The sequence below is a fragment of the Halichoerus grypus genome, chromosome 9, assembly GCF_964656455.1.
Source record: "Halichoerus grypus chromosome 9, mHalGry1.hap1.1, whole genome shotgun sequence".
NCBI classification, from domain to species: Eukaryota; Metazoa; Chordata; class Mammalia; order Carnivora; family Phocidae; genus Halichoerus; species Halichoerus grypus.
In genome coordinates, this window is record NC_135720.1 from 27,414,972 (window position 1) to 27,438,571 (window position 23,600).

At 40.1% G+C, this 23,600-nt stretch overlaps 1 protein-coding gene across 3 annotated transcripts in view; it reads left to right on the forward strand.

Moving 5' to 3' along the window:
* IL20RA (interleukin 20 receptor subunit alpha) overlaps positions 1 to 23,600 on the forward strand; it is a 34,591-nt gene that overhangs the window by 6,133 nt on the left and 4,858 nt on the right. For 2 of the 3 annotated variants that reach the window (XM_036097855.2, XM_078054671.1), the window contains 4 exons: positions 13,900 to 14,035; positions 19,452 to 19,630; positions 20,662 to 20,837; positions 21,379 to 21,523. In XM_036097855.2, coding sequence (XP_035953748.1) covers positions 13,900 to 14,035; positions 19,452 to 19,630; positions 20,662 to 20,837; positions 21,379 to 21,523 — 636 coding nt within the window. Of the gene's footprint in view, positions 1 to 4,076; positions 4,120 to 13,899; positions 14,036 to 19,451; positions 19,631 to 20,661; positions 20,838 to 21,378; positions 21,524 to 23,600 lie in introns of those variants that run through there. The other variant, XM_036097856.2, reaches the window with a different exon arrangement.

Below are 23,600 nucleotides of genomic sequence, written 5' to 3' on the forward strand. Positions count from 1 at the left end.
TCCCTGTTTCTTCACATTATCTTCCCTCTGTGCATGTCTCTCTTTGTGTCTAAATTTCCCCCTTTTATAAGGACGTCGGTCATATTGGATTAGGACCCACCCTAGTGACCTCTTTTTAACTGATTACCTCTCTAAAGACTCTATACCTAATTAAGGTTACTTTATGAGGTACTGGGGGTTAGGATTTCAACATACTTCTTTTGGGAGGCACAATTGAATTCATAACACCTACCATACCCTCACAGGCTCATAGGGCAGGATCCATGAGCTTGGCTTCTAAAGTGGAGAAAAGCTACCTTTTCAGCCCCATGTGGTGGCTCTCCTCCTCAGCATGTTTATAGTCTATGTCCATTGTCAAAGGGCAACTTTCATAGAAGTGTCGTGCCTGAAAGTCTCTCCTGAGAATGTTGAGGGCGGAGATGAGGTCTTCTCTTGAAATTTCCATAACATGAACATAAGAGAGAGACACCATTTGGTAATATATTGAAATATGGAATTACTATTTTGTAAACCTAAAACTCATATAATGTTATAGGTCAATTCTAGCTCAATAAAAAAAGGCGGGGGGAGAGCCATCAATGGTGTGTAATAAAGACAGTACAGTTTAAATTTCTTCAGCAGAGGGGCTCACTCTCCTCAGACCCCTACCTCCTGCCTCGGCTTATATGAGGGGCACTTTCACTGCAAAATCCTTGCTCTTGCTCCAACAAGGACCATTTTCATCATTAAGGCTAACTATCATTCTAATTCTAAGCCAGCCTTCCTCCTCCATTTTAGATTAAAATATATGTGTTGCAAAAAGTCCACTAAATTATCTACTAAATGCTCTACTTCGTTATTTTAAAAATTAGCTCATAATTTCTAAGTGTAAAATAGAATATCACATGCATTTCAGGAGCAAATAACTTAGGGGAATAAGGTATTCGAGGTGATCAGATTTCATGAAGAAGAATTACCTTGACACACCATGCATCCATTTTGAGTTTTCAGAAGTTAACATATACCTCGACACAATGTGATTTGAGCACTTTTCATTCATTCAATGTCATTCACTCATATCCATCAGGAACAGTTGTAGGTATTGAGGTGAACATGAAAACAAGGTCTCTTTCTTCACAGAGCTTTTAGTCACAGACAGGTAATTACGTTAGAGTATAAATGCTAGAACTGAGAAAAACACGCTTCTTTAGAAGCACAGAACAAGGTAACCAATCAAATCTAGAAGGCAGGCAGGGCTTCCTATAAAAAGGGTCCTCTAAACTGAGACTCATAAGAGTTGCTGGTATGTGTGTGTGTGTATATATATATATATAATTTGATATTAGATATATATAAAATTATATATATATCACTTCACATTCTCCCTATTTGAGGAGAAAAGATGCATTATACAAGCAATGAGGTATCGAAGTTAAATGTCTTGCTATGAATAAATACTTCCAATGCTTTTAGGAAAAAAACATAAATTTAATAAATAGTTACAGGTAGGCTGTCATCCATATTATGTAAAACAATTATAACTTAATATAAATTCAGCTCTTTTTCATTTCAAATATTAGCAGAAAAATACAGGCATACTTCGTTTTATTGCACTTTGTCAACATGGCATTTGTCACAAATTGCAGATTTGTGGCAAGGCTGCGTCAGGCAGCTAGGTCTGTCAGCGCCACTGTCCCCAGCAGCATTTGCTCACTTTCTGTCTTTGTACCACAGTTCGGTAATTCTCGCAATATTTCAAACTTTTTCATCATTATTATATTTGTTCTGCTTATCAGTGATCTGTGATCGGTGATTATGAACTTGCAGAAGGCTCAGAGGATGGTTAGCAGTTTTTAGCAATAAAGTATTTTTCAATTAAGTTATGTGCATTGGTTTCTCAGACATAATGCTGTTGCACAGTTAGCGGACAACAGTATAATGTAGACATAACTTTTGTGTTCACTGGGAAACCACAACATTCATCCGACTCACTTTGTTGTGATGGTGACTTAAGTGCAGTGGCCGGGGACCGAGCCTGCAGTGTCACCAAGGTACACCTGTGAGGCCAAATCCTGCTCTAAGCACATTCTCTCTATAAATTACCAGGTAGTTAATATTCCTTTTTCACACCTACAGGTCTTTCTTATAAAACTACAAATCAGCAAACAAAATGTGGGCAGGAGTAAGGAGCTTGGTAGCTATAGGGCAGCCTGACTTCATGGTCATCGGCAGCCTCAAATCACTGTGGTCTGCGGCTTTTTGCAATACGGAATCAAACCACACACACGGTTATCAAAAGGCACAGTTGTTACAGCTGTGGTTTTGCAGGATAAGGCTGGTGTCCTAGGTGCTATTTCCCACTTCCTTAATCAACACAGCCCTTTGAAGGCTCTGTTGGCTTTAGTGAGCAAGAGCAAAGGGAATGTCTTAATTGATCCATTCTCTCGGTTGTCCCTGGAGAAGTTCCAAGGCTGGTGCAATGCCCATTGCCCAGCACAGCAATGCCCTTGACTCGTCTTTGTGCGTGGCCTCTTCATTGTTGCTCTGCTTTTCTAATGACCCGTGCTTTTTTACATCTTTGTGGCAGTTAAGGACCTAAAAGAGCTGATCTTCAGTGTGGCCCAGGCAGAATGTGGGACTTCTGTTCATCTTATTGCATGCAGTTACCCAACGTCATCAAGGCATAGTTCAGCCCCAGAGAGGTCTGATCGTAGTCCTGGTCACCCTCAAAAACATCAAAGCTTCTGCTTTCACTATAGAGGAGAGTTAGCCCACTGAAAATCACATTTACCTTTCTGACAGTGTTTTTGATGGCTACTCTACACTTCCATTTTGGTCTTGTCCAACTGGAAAATCTGAGATTATAACGGTGATCTGGAAAATCTGAGATTATAACGGTGATCACACCATCAACTTCCTTTACCTCAAAATGCCAGTCCACAATGAACAAGAAGCAAATACTATTAATGACTTCCAGATCGCCCCTAAATAATTACTTCCCAGTTCCTTTCCACTAAATAATTATTTTTAAAACTCTCTTACTTTTTCTATTAATTATTTTCTCACATTTTTGTTTTGTTAACTTTCTCTCTGAAAATTTCAAGTGATAGAGATATGAATAAAAGAATGGCTTTGCGGGGCGCCTGGGTGGCTCAGTCATTAAGCGTCTGACCTTCTGCTCGGGTCATGATCCCAGGGTCCTGGGATCGAGCCCTGCTTCGGGCTCCCTGCTTCACGGGAAGCCTGCTTCTCCCTCTCCCACTCCCCCTGCTTGTGTTCCCTCTCTCGCTGTCTCTCTCTCTGTCAAATAAATAAAAATAAAAATAAAAAAAAGAATGAGGGTAGAATAAACTATTAAAAAAAAAAAAAAAAAAAAGAATGGCTTTGCTCCGTAAGGATAAAGAAGAACTAGTTGTGAAAATGATTTGAAAAATAGATGATATTTATTTATTTATTTATTTATTTATTTATTTTTTGCATTCAGCCTTTACTGACTTTCATGCTTCCACTGTGCTCATCATCAAGAGCCTTGGAGATGACACTCACAGGGTCTTTCCTCTTCTGGGAGGTCAGCTTATGCAAACAAATGGGCTATGGACCAACTCTGTGACCTTGAGCAGATGAAAAATAGATGATATTTAATTAATACCTGTTGATTGAACTTGGAATTCCCAACAGCTATTCTTTTCAATACCTTAGTGGTCCCAAATGGGTTGCCCTTAACTCTTTTCTTACTTTCATCTTTTCCTTTCTAAGGCAAGTTATCAAGTAGTAGAGGCTCCAACCCACACTCGAATCTACTTCTTCACAGTTACTATGATGTTCATTATTACAAATCAAGATACTTTAGAGATCACAAAATGTAGAGAAAATCAAATTCCTGTCCACAAAAGGCTAATTTCTAAAAGGGAAAGGAAGACATTTATATAAGATATGACATAAGGTAGTACAACTGATTTTCTAACAGTGGGGCTGACATATACAAGTTAATAATGGTGTCTTCAAAATAGGCCTTTTAGAAGGTGATGCACAAAAATCTCACCGTGATGTATTTCTTAAACTCCTTTTTTCAGAGTTCCAAATAGAGCCTGCACATGTTGGTCAGAATAGCCCATTAAGCGGCAAACCTTCATCTTGGAGGTATGATTTAATTTTCAAAGTATTCCAAGCCATTTCCAACAAACTTGGGTAATCAAGCTGGGAAATCAGGCTATGGTTGGGCAAAAACAAGGTGTGGCTGTAAAAAAAAATGAGATGGAATTTCTTGCATGTTTATAAGCTACCTCTGATAACAATTATAGCTGAAAGGAAGCATGCCCCAAATGCCATGAGCTGAGCAGTACCATAGGAATAATTATAAACCCTCCCCTGGGAACCACATGGAAGATGCACCCTCTCTTTGATGGGTAAACTCCAATATATTTCTTTTAAAAAGTAGTCTCGACTTTAAGGTCTTGCTTGCTACTAGGTACCAACAGCAATAGTCAAAAACATGTTTAAGCACATAAATTTATTTGTTGAGGTGTGGCTATAAAGAAATAGCGCTGCTTTTTCTGTATGACTCATGCATCACTCATCCACATAAATGTTCACATTGCTGGCAGGGAAAGCATATATTGATGGATTGTGTCCCAGGTTCAAACAATATCTGCTGGCTCCATGAGAGCAGCAGAGCCTTCTGTGTGTTTCTGGCTTCTGCTGCCCCCTAGTGCCCATCAGTTTCTATTTCTAGCACACAGTAGGTGCCCAGTAACTATGTTGAAGGAATGACGTGGCTGTGTACAGTTCCACCAGGAAAAGCTTCAGTGAAGAAGAAATACTTGGGTTTTCCTCATTGCATTTCTTCTATCTCTCCTTAGAATCAATCATCTATCACATGCAAAATTTATAATGATCATACAATCCCTTCTTCCCACAACAGTGTTCTTTGGAGCATTTCCTAAAGGCGGTAGGTGAGTATCCTACCGTAGGAGCCCTGTCAATAGTCAGAACACTTGGCCTCAGTCAGGTATCCTCCAAATGGTTGAATAACCATGGCCAAGTCATGCAGCTTCTCTGGGGCTCTATCGATTCATCTGTAAAGTGAGAATAGTAACTATGGAGGAGAACACTAAGTGAACAATGATTGAGCTCTTCCTTTGTGCCAGGCACTGTTCCAGGAGGTCTACGTAAAGAATCTTATTTAATCATCCCATCAATCCTATGAAGCACGTCGTATTGTTTTATTTTACAAAGAAGAAATTGAGGTACAAAGGTTAAGTAACCGACTTGAGGGCACATGGCTGTGCTAAGTGGTAGGGCAGGGAGTGGGCTCCAGTGTGGCTCTGGAACTCTTGTTCTTAGAGCTTCTCTCTGACCTACTCACATAAACAATTACTAGAAGCCAGAGAGGGAGGGCAGGTGGCAGCCCTGTGTGAGGGACAGTATTATTAGAGAGAACATCGAGGCAGCCCACACATCCAGCAGTGAGTGGGCCAAGAGAGAGTAGAGAAATAACTGTGGAGATGGAGGTTCGGAGAAGACCATCGAGTTTACAGGAACTAATGTTAATGCCAACCCATGCTCTCTCCTTTATAGAACACAGCTGTGTATCTTTTCTTAGGTAAATAGTTCCTGAATAACATTGTAAGGACTGTTTTTAGATGACTAGTTTTTAAGGGTCCTTGATATATAATTAGAGAAAAGAGGAGAAAGAGGAGTTAATATTTTTCAAGAGAACTAGTTTACAACTTGAGACAAAAGAAAATCTGCTTTTCCTTTCAGCATGATGAAGTTAGAACAAGACCAGAGATAATCGGTCTAAAGGCAGCAATACCATTTGGCTCTCATTTGGTGGTTACGATGAGTTGTGTACAGCTCGTGCTTTCTGAAATTGGTTCATCACCCTCTGGTGCTTTTTGTTAACTCTTTTAACCTCCCTCCCCACAATAAAGAGCTGATACAATCATATTAAGGTATTTTCCTATTTCAAAAGACACTTGGCAATATGTAGCAGCCACTTGCCATGCATGGGCTACTGTTCCTTCATTAAAAAGCATCTGTTGAGTGTCTTTTGACTGTGTCAATCCCCTGTGTACAATGTAAGTTGACCAAGGTGGTTTCAAGATACCAAGATTTGGCAGTTTAGGCAGTTCTCACCCCCATTCAATCTTCATGTATCTGGATCCTGCCCTGCCTTCATGATTTATGTGAGCCCCACCAGCCCCTGGTTAGTTCAGTTCAAAAGCATTTATTTGCCTCGTGCTGGGGATACAAAGACTATAAAACATGGAGCCCAATGTCCAACGGCTCAGAACCTGGTGATTCCTTAACTCTGCTCTAGCTTCAGAAAGACAGAAGGGGCAAGGGGCTGGAAACGTTCTCTGGGTAAGGCTGGGCAGGGTTTCCTCTATGCCAAGGTTCCCTAGTTAGTCATGAGCTTGAGAAACTTGAATGGCCCCACAGGGGAAGTCACGAGACGTGGACACATTTGACTGTTGAGCCTCTTACAGCCTGGTTGTTTTCCTCACTGGTGGATGAACATACAGTCCATAATAGGAAAATCAAATTGCCTCAGCACTCAAAGACAGAGATTTGGGTAACCTCAAGACTGATTACCCTGACCCTTCGTGAGTTCACTCTGAAAACCTCACCACTTTTTATGGGCGTACATTAGGCACTAATTTATCCATGAGCTTTTCCCACAGTGTAATGAAATGGAAATGTCTTTGACTGTCAGGCATATAAGTAAAACTGCAACATTCTTAGGGGATGTAGTATTAGCTTTGAGGCCACTAGGAAAATGTTGCACACCGTTTTGCTACACCTGGAGATCTATATTTATGCAAGGTAACTCTTGGGATGAATGTAGTAGCCACATTTTATAATATTCCACCAATGAAGTTGTTACAGATTTACCCATTTCAAATGTCATTTATCTATTCTCTTCCTACTAAAAAGACCCAAGAACAGAGACAGAACTTTCTCCTTATGGTGTATAACATAAATGAGGTTGAGCTAGAAACTTCCCCAAAGGCCAAGATATTACAAAAGGAAAATAAACACTGAGAGCACACACAAATCTGAATGATGTGGCTTACAGATAGAGCTAACCAATCATTAGTTGGAAGTTCATTAAGTAGACACCTCCTTACTGACCTTTCACAGCTTTGATAATGCAGAGGCCATCTTAAATAACCACAATTCAAGGGGCACCATTAAGTATCCCTCCATTGCTCAAAGTCCATACCTGGTCAGGGAAGCTGAAAAGGAGCCCAGAGTTCCCACCCCTTTTTGAGGTCTGCTGAGTTCCATTTTCTCCTCAAAGACCAGCCTCTTATCCAGATGACTGTCATCAAGAATGCCCCCCACCCCACACTTTAGTGGAGACCTTGCATACCCTACGTAACATCACAGCATCATCACGTCATTAAAATAGTCCAAGCCAGTATTCACACATGGATACACACACGGAGGAATGAGGGGTCTTTTAGTTCCAAAAGATGCTTTAGGAGGAGGGCACCAAAATCGTAAAGGCACAGAACAGTGGAACAAGTTAGGGTATCACAGGTAGTTTGGTGTGTCTGGTGAATATGGTGCATTTGGCAGAATTGCAAAAGGAAAGGTCAGACCAGACCATGAAGAATCTTGTGTTCCAAACTAAAGTTGTAATCCTACAGCATTCCCAGAAATAAAACTCTGTGTGCCAATCCAACAGCTCTATGATTTAGGATGTGAAATGGATGGACTACCAGAGAATCAGAGCTGTCCTTACAGGCCATAAATCTATGGGAACAAAAATGCTTTTGTTACTCATAAGTTAACACATGACTCCTGACATCGATGTGGGTGTGACATACTTCAGTGTTGAATAAATTATCTTATCAGTACTGGCAGGTTAGAAAAATGACTTATCTCAATTTAAATGTTTACTCAGGAGTGTCTTCTTTTATGTTTTCCAAACTTGAAACAAACATAATACCTAAAACCTTCACAAAGGTTTAAGAAACACGAGGAAATACTAGTTATCAACTGTCTTTAAGTGTGCTATTTCTTCTCCTTAAAAAAAAGTGCTAATTCTATTTTTTAATACTCCTTTGCATCATCAAAACAGATAAAAGGGCGAGTATTCCTTGATAAATCTTCCTCTGTTAGCTTTCATAACATAGGAATTCTGCTGCTGAGACTCTTGCTTTGCCTCATCAGGAGGCCCTGTTGTTTCTACTTTGAAAACAGAGCTGCGAGCTGCCCACCCATCTCCATATCCACAGCCAGCATCGGGGTGCAAGCCCATCCTTCCTCGCTAGGACTGCTGTAATTATGGTCCTGCTGGTCTCTGCAGTTCTATTTCTGCCCCCATCCAATCTTTCTCCCCTCAGTAATGAATTAATCTATTCGAAATATAAATAGGCTCATGGCATCTCCTATTTAAAGGTCTTCAATACTTTCGCACTGAATTTCAAATGGAATCCAGATTCCCTCCCAGGGCTTATAGAGATGGGGACTCCAGCTCTATGTACTTCTTCAATTTCTTCTTGGCCACTCTCCTCTTCGTCACTTTTTTTTTTTTTTTCCAAACACACTGGCCTTTTGACAGTTCCAAGGAAATGTCTTTTTGGATGAGATTTTTTTTTTCCATCTCAGGGGTCTTTGCCTGGAACACTGCCCTCCCACCCCAAGCTGACGCCTAACACCCTATCTGAGTAGGTTCTGTGGCCCACTGCTCCACCCTTATTCCCTTTCATAGCCTAATCACCAAATTTATAAGTACATGTTTGTTTATTTTTTTACTTGTTAACGATGTCCCTCTTCCTGCTGGTCTGGGAACTCCAGAAGGGCAGGAACTCAGCTGTATTCACCATTAGGTATCTATATAGCAGCACCTACATTCATTTCCTGGAGCTGCCTTCACAAAGTACCACAGGCTGAGTGGCTTAAAGCAACAGAAATTTATTTTCTTCTAGTTCTGGAGGCTGGAAGTACAAAATCCAAGTGTTGGCAGGACTGTGCTCCCTCTGAAGCCTCTAGAGGAGCTACTTCCTTGCTTCTTCCAACTTCTGGGAGTCCCAGGCATTCCTTGGCTTGTAGGGAATCCAATCCCCCATTTTCAAATAGCATTTTTCCTGTGTCACTGTGTCTTCATCTGGCCATCTTCTTAAAAGGACACCAGTCATATTGGATTAGAAGTCCTCTTTACTCCAGTATGATCTCCTCTTAACTACTTATATTTGCAACAACCCCACTTCCAAATAAGGAACCATTTTGAGGTACTAGGGATTAGAACTTCAATATATCTTTTTTGGGGAGGGCACAATTCAACTCATAATAGCACCTAACAAATATTAGTTGAATGGATAAATAAGATGACTCTTGAACTGATGTTTCTCATTAATATAAATGGGATTGACTGTAGTGCATTCTGTAGGGGAGACCAAGAGCTAAAGCCCAAGGCCAAGGCAAAATATATTATTTCTACATCTTTAAGTTTTGCTATGGTTTCAAATTGATAGAAGGCATGTACTCAGCAACTAAAAAAGACACCAGAATAGACTCAAACACATCCTTTTAAAAATCCCTGTTTTTCTAGTCACCATACATTGTCTGAGGATTGTGTCAAAGCAGAAATAGAGTTCCTACTTGCATTCTCCAGGATCAGATATGGGCCAAAATAAAAGAAAATACTCTGAAAGGAAAAGGAAAAGGGTTTCCTAATACAGGGTGTGGTGGGATCTAAAGAAAGGTACTGATGACATCAATATCTAATATTTATTAATACTTAAATGATTTTATATATGAATATCTAGGATAATATGCGTTTCCTCATCAGTCTTGTCTTTGTTTAAATTCAGATAAGGATTAGTTTGCGAGGGTAGCAGGTGAGTGAGGAGTTTAACAGTGTGGGTTCTGAACCCAACTCCTCTGCTCACTAGCTGTGTGAACTTGTGCAACTTCTCTGTGCCTCAGTTTCCTCATCTGTATAATGGAGATGATAATGGAGGTACCTTCCAGAGGGCTGTTATGGAAATTGTATGATTTAGTTGTATACAGCACATAGACTTGAGTCAGCTACATGGTAAGGATTCAATAAATGTTAGCTACTCTTTTCATTATATGCTAGCCATTTGCCTCACTTCAACTAAATATGGTAACATGTAAAGGTTTTCACAATATTTATTATATTTTTAAAGTCTTATGCAAGTTGGCTTTTATTCATATACTGTATCTACTATTAAAATAAAATCTCTTAGCCTGTCATGAATGGCATAATTTTTAATCATGCCGAAAGACCTTCCATATCCTACTGAAACCAGAACTAACCCAAGGGAGCAGGCAGTCCATATAACTCTTCTTTGCAGAAAGGTCAAACCTCACCGTACTAAGAAACATCTATTTCCATTGATCAAAGATAAATCATTAAAATTCCAAAATTAACCACTATTATAAATGATAAAAGTAAATAAATTACTATCAACCCCCCCAATTGATGAATATCCATTTCTAGAAATACAAGCAGAGAGACAAGAGGTGAAGAAAGATTACATGGCTTAATTTGCTCTGATGAGAAATGGTTCAGAAATAGCAAACTATGTCATAACAAGGGATATTTTGTGTGCTGGGGTGACAGACCTGGGCTGATACCAGAACATGCCCTCCTTTTTCATGGTAGGGAAGCTCCTTGATAATACTTTGATTTATTGACAAGGGAATGATCCCAAACTGATATCTTTTCTGCCTATATATTCAGATAAATAATGTCAATCCAAGAAGAAGACTCTGCAGGACTAAAAGCTAGAATATTCTTTCCCCAGAAATAGTGTACCAAACCATAATATCCATTTTTAAATGTATTTCTATTAAAGGTGTTTACTACTCTGAATCCTTGTCAGCGTATTTACAATGAGTTTAACTAAGCATTTATCTTTTTAAAAAACATCCAAAAAGTTGTCACTGCAATCCCCACTTGCTATTAAAAGGCTAATAAGTTCCCAGTCTTCTCACTGGGTTTTTAATTTTTTTTATAAAGATAAAATCAAACTATTAAAACTTAGAGACCAACCCAGATACAATGTGGGAGAGGATATGCAGGCTGGGAATGCCAGGAGGAGGAGATTATTGAGAGCCATCTTGGAGGCTGGCTACCCAAATTGTGGAGATACACATGATTTACCCATAACGTAGACTTTTGGAGGAGGTAGCATATGCATTTCACGTTTCCAATGAAATATATCTTCTTTTCAAAAAATAGAATGACATGAGAAAAAAATGTTTAATGTTTTAGTGTTATTGTCACACTGTTTTCTTTAACCTATTTTGATAATTGACATAACATTTCTAGAGGATCATTTAAACAATTATAAAACATGAAGCAAGATGTCTGTTGAACCAATGAACATTAAAGATTGACAGCACATTCCAGAGCATGGTTCATTTCAGAATAGCAAAATTGCTTTATTTCCTCCTAACAATGACCAAGAAAATTAAATTACCTTAACTTGAAATGAGCAATCCATTTTTTTTTTTTTATTCCAGGTTATTTCTTAAAACTGTTTTAGGTATGTTTTAGGCATCTTGAGAATTTTGTCAACTGTTTACTTCCATTAAAAAATAAGTAGAAGGGGAACCTGGGTGGCTCAGTTGTTTAAGCAACCTACTCTTGGTTTCAGCTCAGATCATGATCTCAGGCTCTTGACATAGAGCCCCCACTCCCCATCAGGCTCCGCCCTCAGTGTGGAGTCAGCCTGAAATTCTTTCCCCTCTTCCCTCTCTCTCCCCCTTCTACTCCTCCGCAATGAGCACACTACCATGCTCTCTTTCTGTCTCTCAAAAAAATAAATAAATAAAGTCTTTTTAAAAAAATGAACAGAAATCAGAGGTGTTGAAGATAAAGATTTTTATAGATTAAACATTGGAACATATGTCTGGACTACAATATCTAACAAAGCTTGTGTTTTGTATCTCCAAACTTAAGTTGCCACACACTGGAATATTCTAGTTTCTTATCAGTTAGTTCTGTGGAGCCATGTTTTGGTAATATCTTCCATCTGTGATATTATAATACACAGTCTATTTTAATTTTCATTCTTACAAGATGCTAACCACTCTTCACATGCATGTGTCATATAAACATGTAAAACCGCAGGTTTTAGATCTGAAAAGACCCTTGGAACTTTTTATGTTAAAAGTGTTCCTCACTTTTGAAGGGTTGGAAAACACAGTGCTTCATGGCTCTGCCTCCCCCATGTTCTCAGTTTCATCCTCAAAACTCTCATTAAAAATCAGAACCTATTGATAGCACAGAGCAATATTAAATCACTAATAATTATTCATAGCATATGATCTCCAGAAAAAAAGACCCATACCAGTTGATACACGATGGTTCCAGAGAGCTAGAGGGATAAAAATCAAAGACAGACATTGGGCAGGCTGTGTCTTTTTGAGATCTCTGCCCCTACCAGACACATACCCACACAGTGATCAGCTGATAGTGCTTCTCCTTGAGTATTTAACTTTCTTCTTAAAAATAAAACTGAGGTATTAAAAAAAATGATCAAGGTTAAAAGTAGGAGCCATCACAAATATAGCATATGCACACATACCCAAACACACACTCAGCAACCTATATTTTGGTTACTCTGCTGCATGTTAAAGAGCTTATTTTGGCTTGGAATTAGGGTTGCATTACAAAGTTTAATTCTAAAGCGAAGAATTGTTTTCTCTCTTTTCATTTGTTTTGTGGAATTACAATACATTGTATAGAGCTAATCTTAGCCAAGGATTACCCCAAGGATAAAACTAATTTCTTTCTCCGACGTTAGCCCCAGCCAATTCACACAAGAATTATGGGACTGTAGCTGAAATTAGACCAGTCTTTGGTGACTTAGCTAAATTTCATTTCCTAAGTTTGGTTTGCAGTATCAAAATTTTTTATTTTCCAAGTTCATTGACTAAAATATGTGTCTTTATGATGAGATCTGTTCTTCATAAAATCTGATTGTTTATAAACCCAGGACTTTGTGGTCTCGCCGATATTTTAACATTTTGATTCTTACATGTTACCAATGATTTTTAAAATTTATTTTAATTCAAGGATCATCCTTGTTTTCTTTTATAAGAAACTGTCCTCCACTTTCCTTTTGTCCTTTTCTAATTTGTTGGTAGTGTCTCAATTCTTTCATTTCTCTACAGAAGTTTCCTACAAATTAATCCTCTAGGATACATTTTCTTAGAGCACAGTTACATGAACATATCAGCATTTGATTACATATGTTGTCTTCTTTCACTGGTTTCTTTTCTAATTATTGCTTTATTATATACTTTAGTAAAGCTCACTCTAACACCAATCTCCAAAACTTGAGCCTTTCAGGGCCATTTATCCTAAATTTTATTTCTGTATCTAATAAGGGGATCGTTTCAGTTATCTGCTGGTGCATTAACAAACTACCCAAAAATGGTTTAAAACAATCACTTTATTATTTCTCACAAATCTGAGGGTTAACTGGGGCTCAGCTGGATGGTTCTTCCTCTGGTCTCATTTGGAGTCTCTCATGCAGCTTCAGTCTATGGCAGATGGGGCTGGAGTGTGCACAGTGGCTTCATTCCGGCCTCCTGCTTGGAAGGCTGGGCTCAGCTAGGACAACTGAACATTTCCCTCTTTGTGTGGCCTCCAGCAGAGTGGCCCAGGTTTTTACCCTGCAGCTCAGGACTTTCAAAAGGGCAAAAGTAGAAATTGCCAGACCTTCTTAAGACTTAGTCCCAGAGTTACTTCTGCCACATTCCATTGGTTGAAGTGAGTCATTGGGTCAGCTCAGGTTTAGGAGGAAATAGGACATGAGTACAGGAAGGTGCGGCTAATTGGGGCCATGTCTGAAGACTGTCTACCAGAGGGGTTGTGTTTTCCTTTTTCTCCATTAAGACCTTGATTCTTCTCTACTCCTTCTTCAGTTCTCTGCATCTCTGGTGGTTTACCCAAGCCTACAAATATTACCTTCTTATCCATAAACATGAGGAATATCCTACAGTGGAGTCCACCCGAGGGCCTACAAGGAGCTGAAGTTACTTATACTGTGCAGTATTTCATGTAAGTTGATTCTTTTCCTTTTGGCTAATTTAAAAACACAAGACTCAAACACCTAGTAACTGTGCAAAGATAAACCATCTATTGTACTAACTAAATGGAAAAAAGAGAAGTTTTAGATATTCCCTGCTAAATTTTCTTGGAATGTTCTGTCAGATTAAATTAGAAAACCGTTTCTTGGTGAAGACAGAAGCATTGGGTTCTTAGGTGAGGGAAGGTTAATTAAGTGGGGAAAAGAAGTTGGTCAAAATGTTATTCTGTGGCCGAGAAAACAAGGAGGTCCATCACCTCTGAAATATCCAAACTTATTGGAATAACAGGCATTTTTAAGGGAAACTGAGTGCAGAATTCTGTGCCACCAGCTCTTCCTATTAAAGATAGTAGTGAATGGACATTTTCACATTTCACCTGTCCCTCAAAACTCATTGCAAGCAAGAAAGAATGCAGAACATGCAGATGATGCCCATGTTCAAGGAAACAGAGCAAACGGCTAAACCCCAAGCCACAAGCTAAGGAGCGTACAAGCAAAATACTGTGAAATCTCAAGGAAAACAACTGCAGAAACTGAAAGCGAATCTATACTTTCTTAGAAACACCAACAGTAGAAATTTAATTTTACGAGAATAAATGTCACAGTATTAAGAGGCTTACGTAACAACCTAAGGGTATGGAATCTAAGGATTTCTGCCACCAGAAATTGAGGAAATGTCCCCATGAGCCCCAGTTTGGTGCCACAGAATGTCAGAACAGGAGGTGCTGAAAGAGAAATCATGTTCAAGTGACACATTCACTGCAGAGGCCCAGTCGCCCCGGTGAGGAGGGTGCAGGAGGGAGGGGAAGCGATGATGGCTGGGACTAGGGGGACTATGACCTTACCGATGTGTCTTATGGCACATCAGGCTCCTGCCATTCCCAAATGTGAGGGTGGGCAGGCTCTCCAGCAAAGGGATAATATGACTTGGAGAGGAGGTGTGTGACATACCCTCACTCCTATACCCATTCGCCCAATATTCAATAAATAACTGGCCCTGTTCAAAGAGTAATAGTCCCAAAGAATCTGGCATAGCACCTCTCCATTATTACTGGAAGGGAGGAAGACATACACACACACACACACACACACACACGTGAAAAGTTCCCGAAAAGCTTTCTCATGGGAATAGAAAAATGCAGACAAATAACTGTTCATAGTTTGAGTCCATACACAACATGATCTCTAATGGTAAATAGGAAGAAAAGAAGAAAGAAAGGGAAAGGAAGGAAGAAGGAAGGAAGGAAGGAAAGTAGGAAGGAAGGAAGGGAGGCAGGGGAGAGAGAAAGCAAACAAGCAAGCATTTAAAGAAAAAATTCTAAGACACGGGGAAGAATTTTTAAGCAAGTGGGCAGACTTAGGGAAGAGATGGAAAATAAAAATGTTATATGAGATGAAAACCCTATGGCTAACTGATAGTACTTGAGCAAGTGGTAATGACTCTCTGGAGCTGCACATCACAGGTGCGTGCTCAGTCTGGGAAAATGTAATAAAAACAGTAGGAAGACCTACCCTGGTGAGTTTACTGAACTTTGAGAAGATAAGGTACTTTGTGACTGTCATAGCAAGAGCAGGGCTCAAGGAGGGCAGGAGGAGGGGGATGATTTCTGTGTGGCAACACGCAACAGAAGACAGTGATACATCCTCTGAGGGAAAAATGGGTGTGATCTAGGATTCTTAACAAGTTCAACAGATGTATTTTCAAGCAAGTGAGATGTCAGGAGAGCCCTCCCCTGACATCTTCTTGATGGGGAGAAAATCACTAACTAAAGATGATATCTGGCTGACAGAGGTAAAGATGAACCTGAAGGAAGAGCTTAGTACTGACGAGATTATTTGTCATTGTGAAAAGACTGGTGCATGCATTGAGACCATCTAAGTGAAGAACTGAGACTAAATAGTGATGGGAAATGTGGTTATCGAACTTTCTTATAAATGTTTGAAACCTAAACAATAATATAACAAATTAAAAGGTGGGGAAAGTGTATAAGTATACCAAGTTTCCTAGCAAGAAGCCATTACATGTGATCTAAAATGAAAATATTTCATCATCTTGATAACCAAACATTCAATATTTTTCATAAGCCATTTTCTTACTTTAAAAGATCTTTTAGGAACTAATATCTCTTGTGGTGATGAAACACTTGAACTACAACAATTCCTTTAATTTCATTTCAATTTCTTTTTCTATTAAAGTTCAAATCAGGGGATGGCTGGGTGGTTGAGTCGGTCAGTCATCTGACTCTTGATTTTGGCCCAGGTCATGATCTCCGGTTCTTGAGATTGAGCCTGGGGTTGGGTTCCGAGCTCAGCGTGGAGTCTGCTTGGGATCCTCTCTCTCCCCACTTGCACTAAATAAATAAATAAATAAAATCTTAAATAAAGTTCAAATCAGGCTAAATTTGCAACTTTGATTAAAACCATATGTATCGTATAATCTAGTTATTGTCTGTGTATGCAGCCATCTAATCATTCCTGTGTGAACAGAGAAGCATAATGAGATGTCCAAAATCATGTATGCCAAATGTTTCAGGTAATAGGTTTTAGAGTGATTTCTTTCTGTTGATTACACATTTCTGATTGTTCAAGTTAAAAAAAAAAAAAAGTACCCTATTAACAACAACAACAAAAAGGACAAAGTCATTTTTCTCTCTGAAGAAAATATTCTGACCACTAAAGGCAGTGAAATACTTCAGTGGCTATTTACAATGACTTCATTTATCTAGAACCTCATTTTCATTTTCGAGGAGTTTTTCTGGAAGCTGGTGTTTTAGGAAAGAAGACATCACTCTGCAAAGAAAAATGGCTCTTGAATATGCCCTGGCCTCCTTTTCCATTAGGTGAAGCAAAGAGCTTGCAGTGTCCTCTACATGTTTATTTGATTCTGAAAAGGATAACAAAAAAGTACAGTCATCACTGCTCTGTGAAAGCAAATAATTTATATGGTACAAATTTCCAAAATGAATAAAGAAACTTGGCACATCAGAGGTCTTACATGCTTGTGCATGTCCAAGATGGATGGAAATATGGAGCTGTGTTTGTCACTGACAGGGCTCCAAGCTCAGCTCCAAGGCCAAACAGTCCTTGGTTTGCAGCCAGCCTGTGAACCTAGCCAGGTAACCTTGGGCAACTTACATAGTATGTTTTTACACTTTGGAGTGAAGTTTGTTTCCAAGTAAAAGATGAAATTTTAACAACAGTTTAAATTCTACCTGCCAAAAGAATTTAGTGCAGAAAATATATAGTGCAATACTGAAACCACAAGCTTTGTCACAAGCTTTGGAAAAGTGGTTCAGAATCCGGGAAAGAGTATTTTCTCCTCCATCAACCTCTGTCATGGGAAGCTGTCCTGCCCTTGGCAGGAGTGAGGGAGGTGGAGGAAAGGGGATCAAATGGGTGATGGCAGTATTTTCCAAACCATAAGTCAAGACCGGTTGATGGACAATGAAATCAATTTTGAGGGACATAGCTAGCATTATTTTTAATGCAAAGGACTGGAATGGTGTGAAGTGGATTGGAATGGAAAATAACTGAATTGATGGTGTGTACTAAAGTTTAAAAAGCATCTTATGAAACCTTTGTTTTAATATGTTAAATATATGTATGTTTCTGTGAGCTGGGTCACAATGTAAAATGGGTTTCTTCTTGTGGCTCACAGACAAAAAAAGTATGAAAGCTCTTAGGCAGTGGTGACCACTTGATGGAGAAGTTGGTCAACAAGATCTTAATTGTATTTCTAACGTCTTCTGGCAGGTATGGTTCTTATGAAACAGGCGACATTAGCTTTCAGAAATCTGTTGCCATATTCTGAAAAGAGGAGATACCCTTAAGCTTTGAGAACACTTGATAAAGTCCACATTTCCTCATTCTCAAGACATGCTCTTGCCTTGACTTACATGATGCCTGTTTCTCCTTCTCCCAGTCTAGCTGCTCTTTCTTTTCTTTTCTTTTTTATTTTTTAGGTAGGCTCCATTCCTAGTGAGGAGCCCAGTGCAGGGCTTGAACTCACAACCCTGAGATCAAGACCTAAGCTGAGACCAAGAGTCAGACGCTCAACTGACTGAGCCCCCCGGGTGCCCCTTTAGCTGCTATTCCTAACTGTACTTTATACCAACTTTTAAATCTTGATGATCCTGGAATTTTACCCTAGGCTTTGCTTTGGCTTCATGATAATTCCATTCACACCTATGCTTTAAATGAACAGTTCTGTGCCCTTGATTTCAAAATCACTGCCTCCCACTCACCCCTCTCTCCTGAGCCCCAGTGCCTACTGGGCATCCACAGCTGGATATTTTTCACATACCTGAGGTTCAACACGTGAAAAACTGAACTTGTTATCTTTCCTTCCTCTCACCCCTCCTCCCCATTTCCCAAACCTATTCCTCGGTATTCCTTCTTTTGGGGAATGTTACACTGTCCCAGACAGAAAGAGACATCATCCTGAACACCTTCATCTGCCTCATCTCTTACCTCCACTCAATCACCAAGTCCTGTCTCCCCTAATATTTCTTCCTTTTGTCCTGTCATTTATTCCACGGCCACCATCCTTGTCCAAGCCACCGACATCTTCCAGCTGGACCACTGCAGTATCCCCTCAAGTGCTCCCCAGGCTGCCACTCCCAGCCCACTGTGTTCTCCATGCTGCACCAGTTAGCTTTCTAAAACCCCACCACGCCTGCTTTAATGCCTTCCTAGCCTCCCATGCAACCCTGTCTCTCTCACTGGCTCAGCCTGTGGCCCTTCAACTCTCCCTACCTCAGTCTCTCCCACCTGAAAAGTGTTAAAAATATTCCTCCCCCCACCTGCTATGGGTGTTGTGTCTTTAATAAAGGAAAGGAGAAATCAATATCAACAACCTAGTCACTATCATCACCATCACTATAATTACTGTGGCATGCACTCCAACTTGTGAATTTTCCCTAGACCCTTCATAGCAAGTAGATTTTTAAATTTTATGAGAATGTCAAGGTAATTTTTCTTCCGAGAAAAAAATGACTAATATTTCTTCAAATAGCCCATCAAATTGACCTTCATAGGCATAGTGGACTAAAATCTTACATAATTACTAGAAGAATTGATCACATGTTTTGTAACATTTTTACTGAAGCTCAAGAATAATAATAAAAAAAAAACATGCTTTCAAAACGTATTATCCACATTATAATTCATAGAAAGGAGAGGTGATTGCAGAAACTCAGACTCATGCTCCTGAGGTAATGAAAAAAATTGCCAGCAGCAAATGTGGATTCTTTTTTATCTCAATGACAGGCACTTTTGTTGTTCTGAAGTGAAGGGTCTGAGCTTCCATTGAGTTTTCTATAATGACTTTTTTTCCTATTGGAAAGCACAGAGGGTACATCATTATTAATTCAGTTTCTTTCTCAGCAGATATGGGCAAAAGAAGTGGCTGAATAAATCCGAATGCAGAAATATCAATAGGACCTGCTGTGATCTCTCTGTGGAAACTTCTGATTACGAACATCAATATTATGCCAAAGTGAAGGCCATTTGGGAAACGAATTGTTCCAAATGGGCAGAAACTGGACGATTCTATCCATTCTTAGAAAGTAAGTAACACAGTTGTCTGTAAACACAGATAATATCAAGTTCTCCTGACAATCAAGTGTACTGTCTCAGCCTCACCTTCCCGAGAGACCTGTGCTCTGGGGGCTCTGTTCTGCACTCTGTCCCTCAGCTGCTCAAGTGACCAGCCCACGGTGCTCCACCTCACTGGATCTCAGAGTTTCATCTTTACCATGAGCAGTTTTGCTCATTGCCAAACTCAGTGTCTTCTTGTTCTGAACTTGGTAGTGTGATGATGTATTTCTAGGTGTAACTCAGAGTTCAGGCAACATCTTCTTGATGTTTGCTTTTTAAATTTTTCCATCTCTTGTTCTGTGGCTGACTCAGCTGTAGAAGATCCATTCAGAGCTGCCATAATGAAGTTTACAAGTATTTCTCCGGTCCTAGAGCCAGAACCTATCCTCTGGTGCCCTTCTAGGTCAGATGTCATCAAATTATGTGCTCAGACCAAATGCAGCTCGGCCCCCTTTCCATTTTTCTACAGGCCAAGAGCTAAGAATGATTTTACATTTATATGAATAAGAGTTGCAGCAGAGATCATACGGGCTGTAAAGCCTAAAATACTTCCTGTCTGGACCTTTATGGTAAAAGTTTGTGAACCTCTGTTCTAGATCATTCTACTCACATCTTCAAAGTTATTTAACAGTGCTTCATTCCTCCATGGCTGATTTCCACCACATATCAAATCATATTAATGTTATTTATCACTAACTATTCAAGTCACAGGAGTGTTGTAAACACTTTTAGTTGTATTTACCATCTGTTTATCCATGGGATTAAGCACTAAGTAAATACAACACTTGAACTTTCTGTTTTCATAATGTGTAAGGGAGTGTGAAATGAGTGTTTCAAGATGTGGCATGACTTGGGCTAACCTTAGAGCAATCTGAGTCATCTCAACTAAGGGGGTCGGGGGGGGCTTTAGGGCTTTGATTCCAGTAGGATTATATTGTAGTTTTATCCACGGTGATTTTTACATCCGAACATGATAACTCCCTCTCCCCTCCCTTTTAAGCACAAATTGGCCCACCAGGGATTGCTTTGACGACAGATGAGAAATCCATTTCCATTGTTCTGACGGCTCCAGAGAAGTGGAAGAGAAATCCAGAAGACAGTTCTCTTTCCATGCAACAGATATACTCTAATCTGAAGTACAATGTGTCCATATATAATACTAAATCTAATAAAACGGTAAGCCTGGAATGGAAGGGGGCCTATAATCTGTGTCTCTTTCTGCAGCCCAGATGCAGGGGAATCTGGAAAGATGTGATATTCAAAGACATGTTAGACAAGATACAGTGGAAGCTGATACGTAGACCTCTCAACAACATCCTTCGGATTTCCCTTACAGACACTCTTTGTCAGTGGGGTCTGATGTTGCTATTGGGTGTAGAACCATTGTCCACCTCACTTTGATGGAGAGCTTCGACTTGCATAACATCTGTCAGTCACTCTCCAAGAAAGAAAAAAATGTCAGCAAGGACACAGGGCAAGGCTGAGCAGGAAATCTGTCCTTATGTTGTTATTTAGACTTGTTCCCAGAATGGTTCCATTTCCTGACCATGCTCTGCTGAGCTAAAGGAAAAGGGTATTTAAAAAAAAAAAAAAAAGCTTGTAGTAATAATGAAGGATTTACTAGTATCTCAGTGTTTTATTTCCTCCTAGAGCTATCTGTCTGGGGTGGTGCTGGAATTCTTTGACTCTAACTGCTGTTTGCTATCCCCCACCCTAGTGGTCCCAGTGTGTGACCAACCACACGCTGGTGCTGAGCTGGCTGGAGCCAGACACTCTGTACTGCGTCCACGTGGAGTCCCTCGTCCCAGGGCCTCCTCGCCTTGCTCAGCCTTCTGAGAAGCAGTGTGTCCGGACTTTGAAAGGTAAGCTTAAAAAGTTTCAACTGGTCTGAGGAAGGAACTCTGAAGAAAGTAGGAGAAGTCTGGCAGGTATAAACAAGGTTTTGCATCGACATGGATGTAACTGGAGAGGGTTATGCTAAGTGAAATAAGTCAAGCAGAGAAAGTCAATTATCATATGGTTTCACTTATATGTGGAACATAAGGAATAGCATGGAGGACATTAGGAGAAGGAAGGGAAAAATGAAGGGGGGAAGGGAGTCAGAGGGGGAGACGAACCATGAGAGACTATGGACTCTGGGAAACAAACTGAGGGTTTTAGAGGGAGGGGGGTGGGAGGATGGGTTAGCCCGGTGATGGGTATTAAGGAAGGCCCATACTGCATGGAGCACTGGGTGTTATACGCAAACAGTGAATCATGGAACACCCATCAGAAACTAATGATGTACTGTATGGTGACTAACATAAGATAATAAAATAAATAAATAAATAATAAATTAATTTTAAAAAATAAATAAACAAGGTTTGAATAAATCCATGTCTACCAGAAACAGGTTGAGACAAAGGTAGAAACAACCGTCACCAGAAATGCACTGAGCAGCCTGGGACTCTGCCATTGAACTTGGCCAGGATTAGAGTACGTTTGCATCCTCCCAGGGAACTCTCAGCACCTATCCTGATATCTGCTGCCAACAGGCCTCTTCCATGGGAAAAAACAATTAAGAATTTTTACACACATCTTTTCATTTTTTAATTGTAGTCCCTTTCATGAAGAGAAGTTCTGTGGTCTTCAAGAACATCAAGAACATCAAATGTTAGTGCTAGAAACAAAACATTTTCCTAAAAACACTTGAAGACAGCAGCCTTTGCTCACCCTCAAGAATAAAATTACAGGCTCTGCAAGTTGCCCTCAGATATCGGTCACTGGCTACACGAATGTCTGGGATCAGCGAATCCACAGTTACTTACATTGCTTTTCTCTCCTTCCTTTTGTCTTCTTCTCATGTTTCCTGAACTTGGCTGAAGATTCTCACTCCTGTTCGGAGACATAGGGTTAGTAGCTTGGCATTCGCTCATTTGTATTTCCCCAAGGGTCAGAGGACCTTGAACTCAAAACCTGAACATTAAAAATTAACCCTAAAGTTGGCCTTCCTCGAATGGCCCCTCATCTATTATTCTTCCATCTCCCTCTTCCAAACACACTGGCCTAGGACAAATGTCACCCCTTTTCCCCCAGCCCAGTTCCATCGCCAGCTATGGGATGGCCATGGTGATAGGAGCCCTGCTTTCTTGTTCCCTCACCCCGCACACAGCACAAGATGAAACTGTCCTAAGGAATCTAAAGGGGATATTGTGATATTTGAAAGTGAAACACTGTATTTTTCAAACTCTGTCCTTTTATACCTTCCCCTAAAACGAAGGATTCTCTGCCATATGTCAAATAAAACTGAAATGCAGAGCAAGCAAAAGGCAAAACAAAGCAGATTGAAGAAATCGTTTCTGTATTTGGAAAAAGTGCTCTGTTTACTAACAGCTTGATCAGCAGCCAAGTGGTAGGAATGAATTTCCAGTGGAGATCATTTAAGCAGTTGGCAGATTTAAAGCAACTCAAGTACAGATTCCATTAAATACTTCCTGGTAAGAGATGCAGCCAACTTTCTCACTAGTCTAGGACAGGTGACAAAATAAGGAAGTATCTTTTCGGGGTCTGCCCTTTTCCATGATATCCCAGCTGGACTACCTCTTTTGGGACCCTCTTTGAAAAATACTTCTGCTCTCCACAGTCCCCATCCCTAAAATATAATTACAGTTTATTAAGTTTATTGTGGCAAACGTGTCCTGCTGTATACTGAGTGCCATCGGTCATTGTTGTCATGGCACGTTTTAATTAGGGCAAGTTCGGTCCAGAGACCAGAGATCGCATTCAGAGGACTAGGCTGCATCGTGGCCTACTCACGGGGTAGGGAGTACTCAGCCACCTGGGCCATCTGCACTGTGCTGTTGCCACCCTTCCGTGTGGAACCTGATGACAGATGTGCTCCTCAGGAGCTCTTCGAGTGCAAGAGGCTGCGCTTGGACCCCTGTACCTAGACTTCTCCCC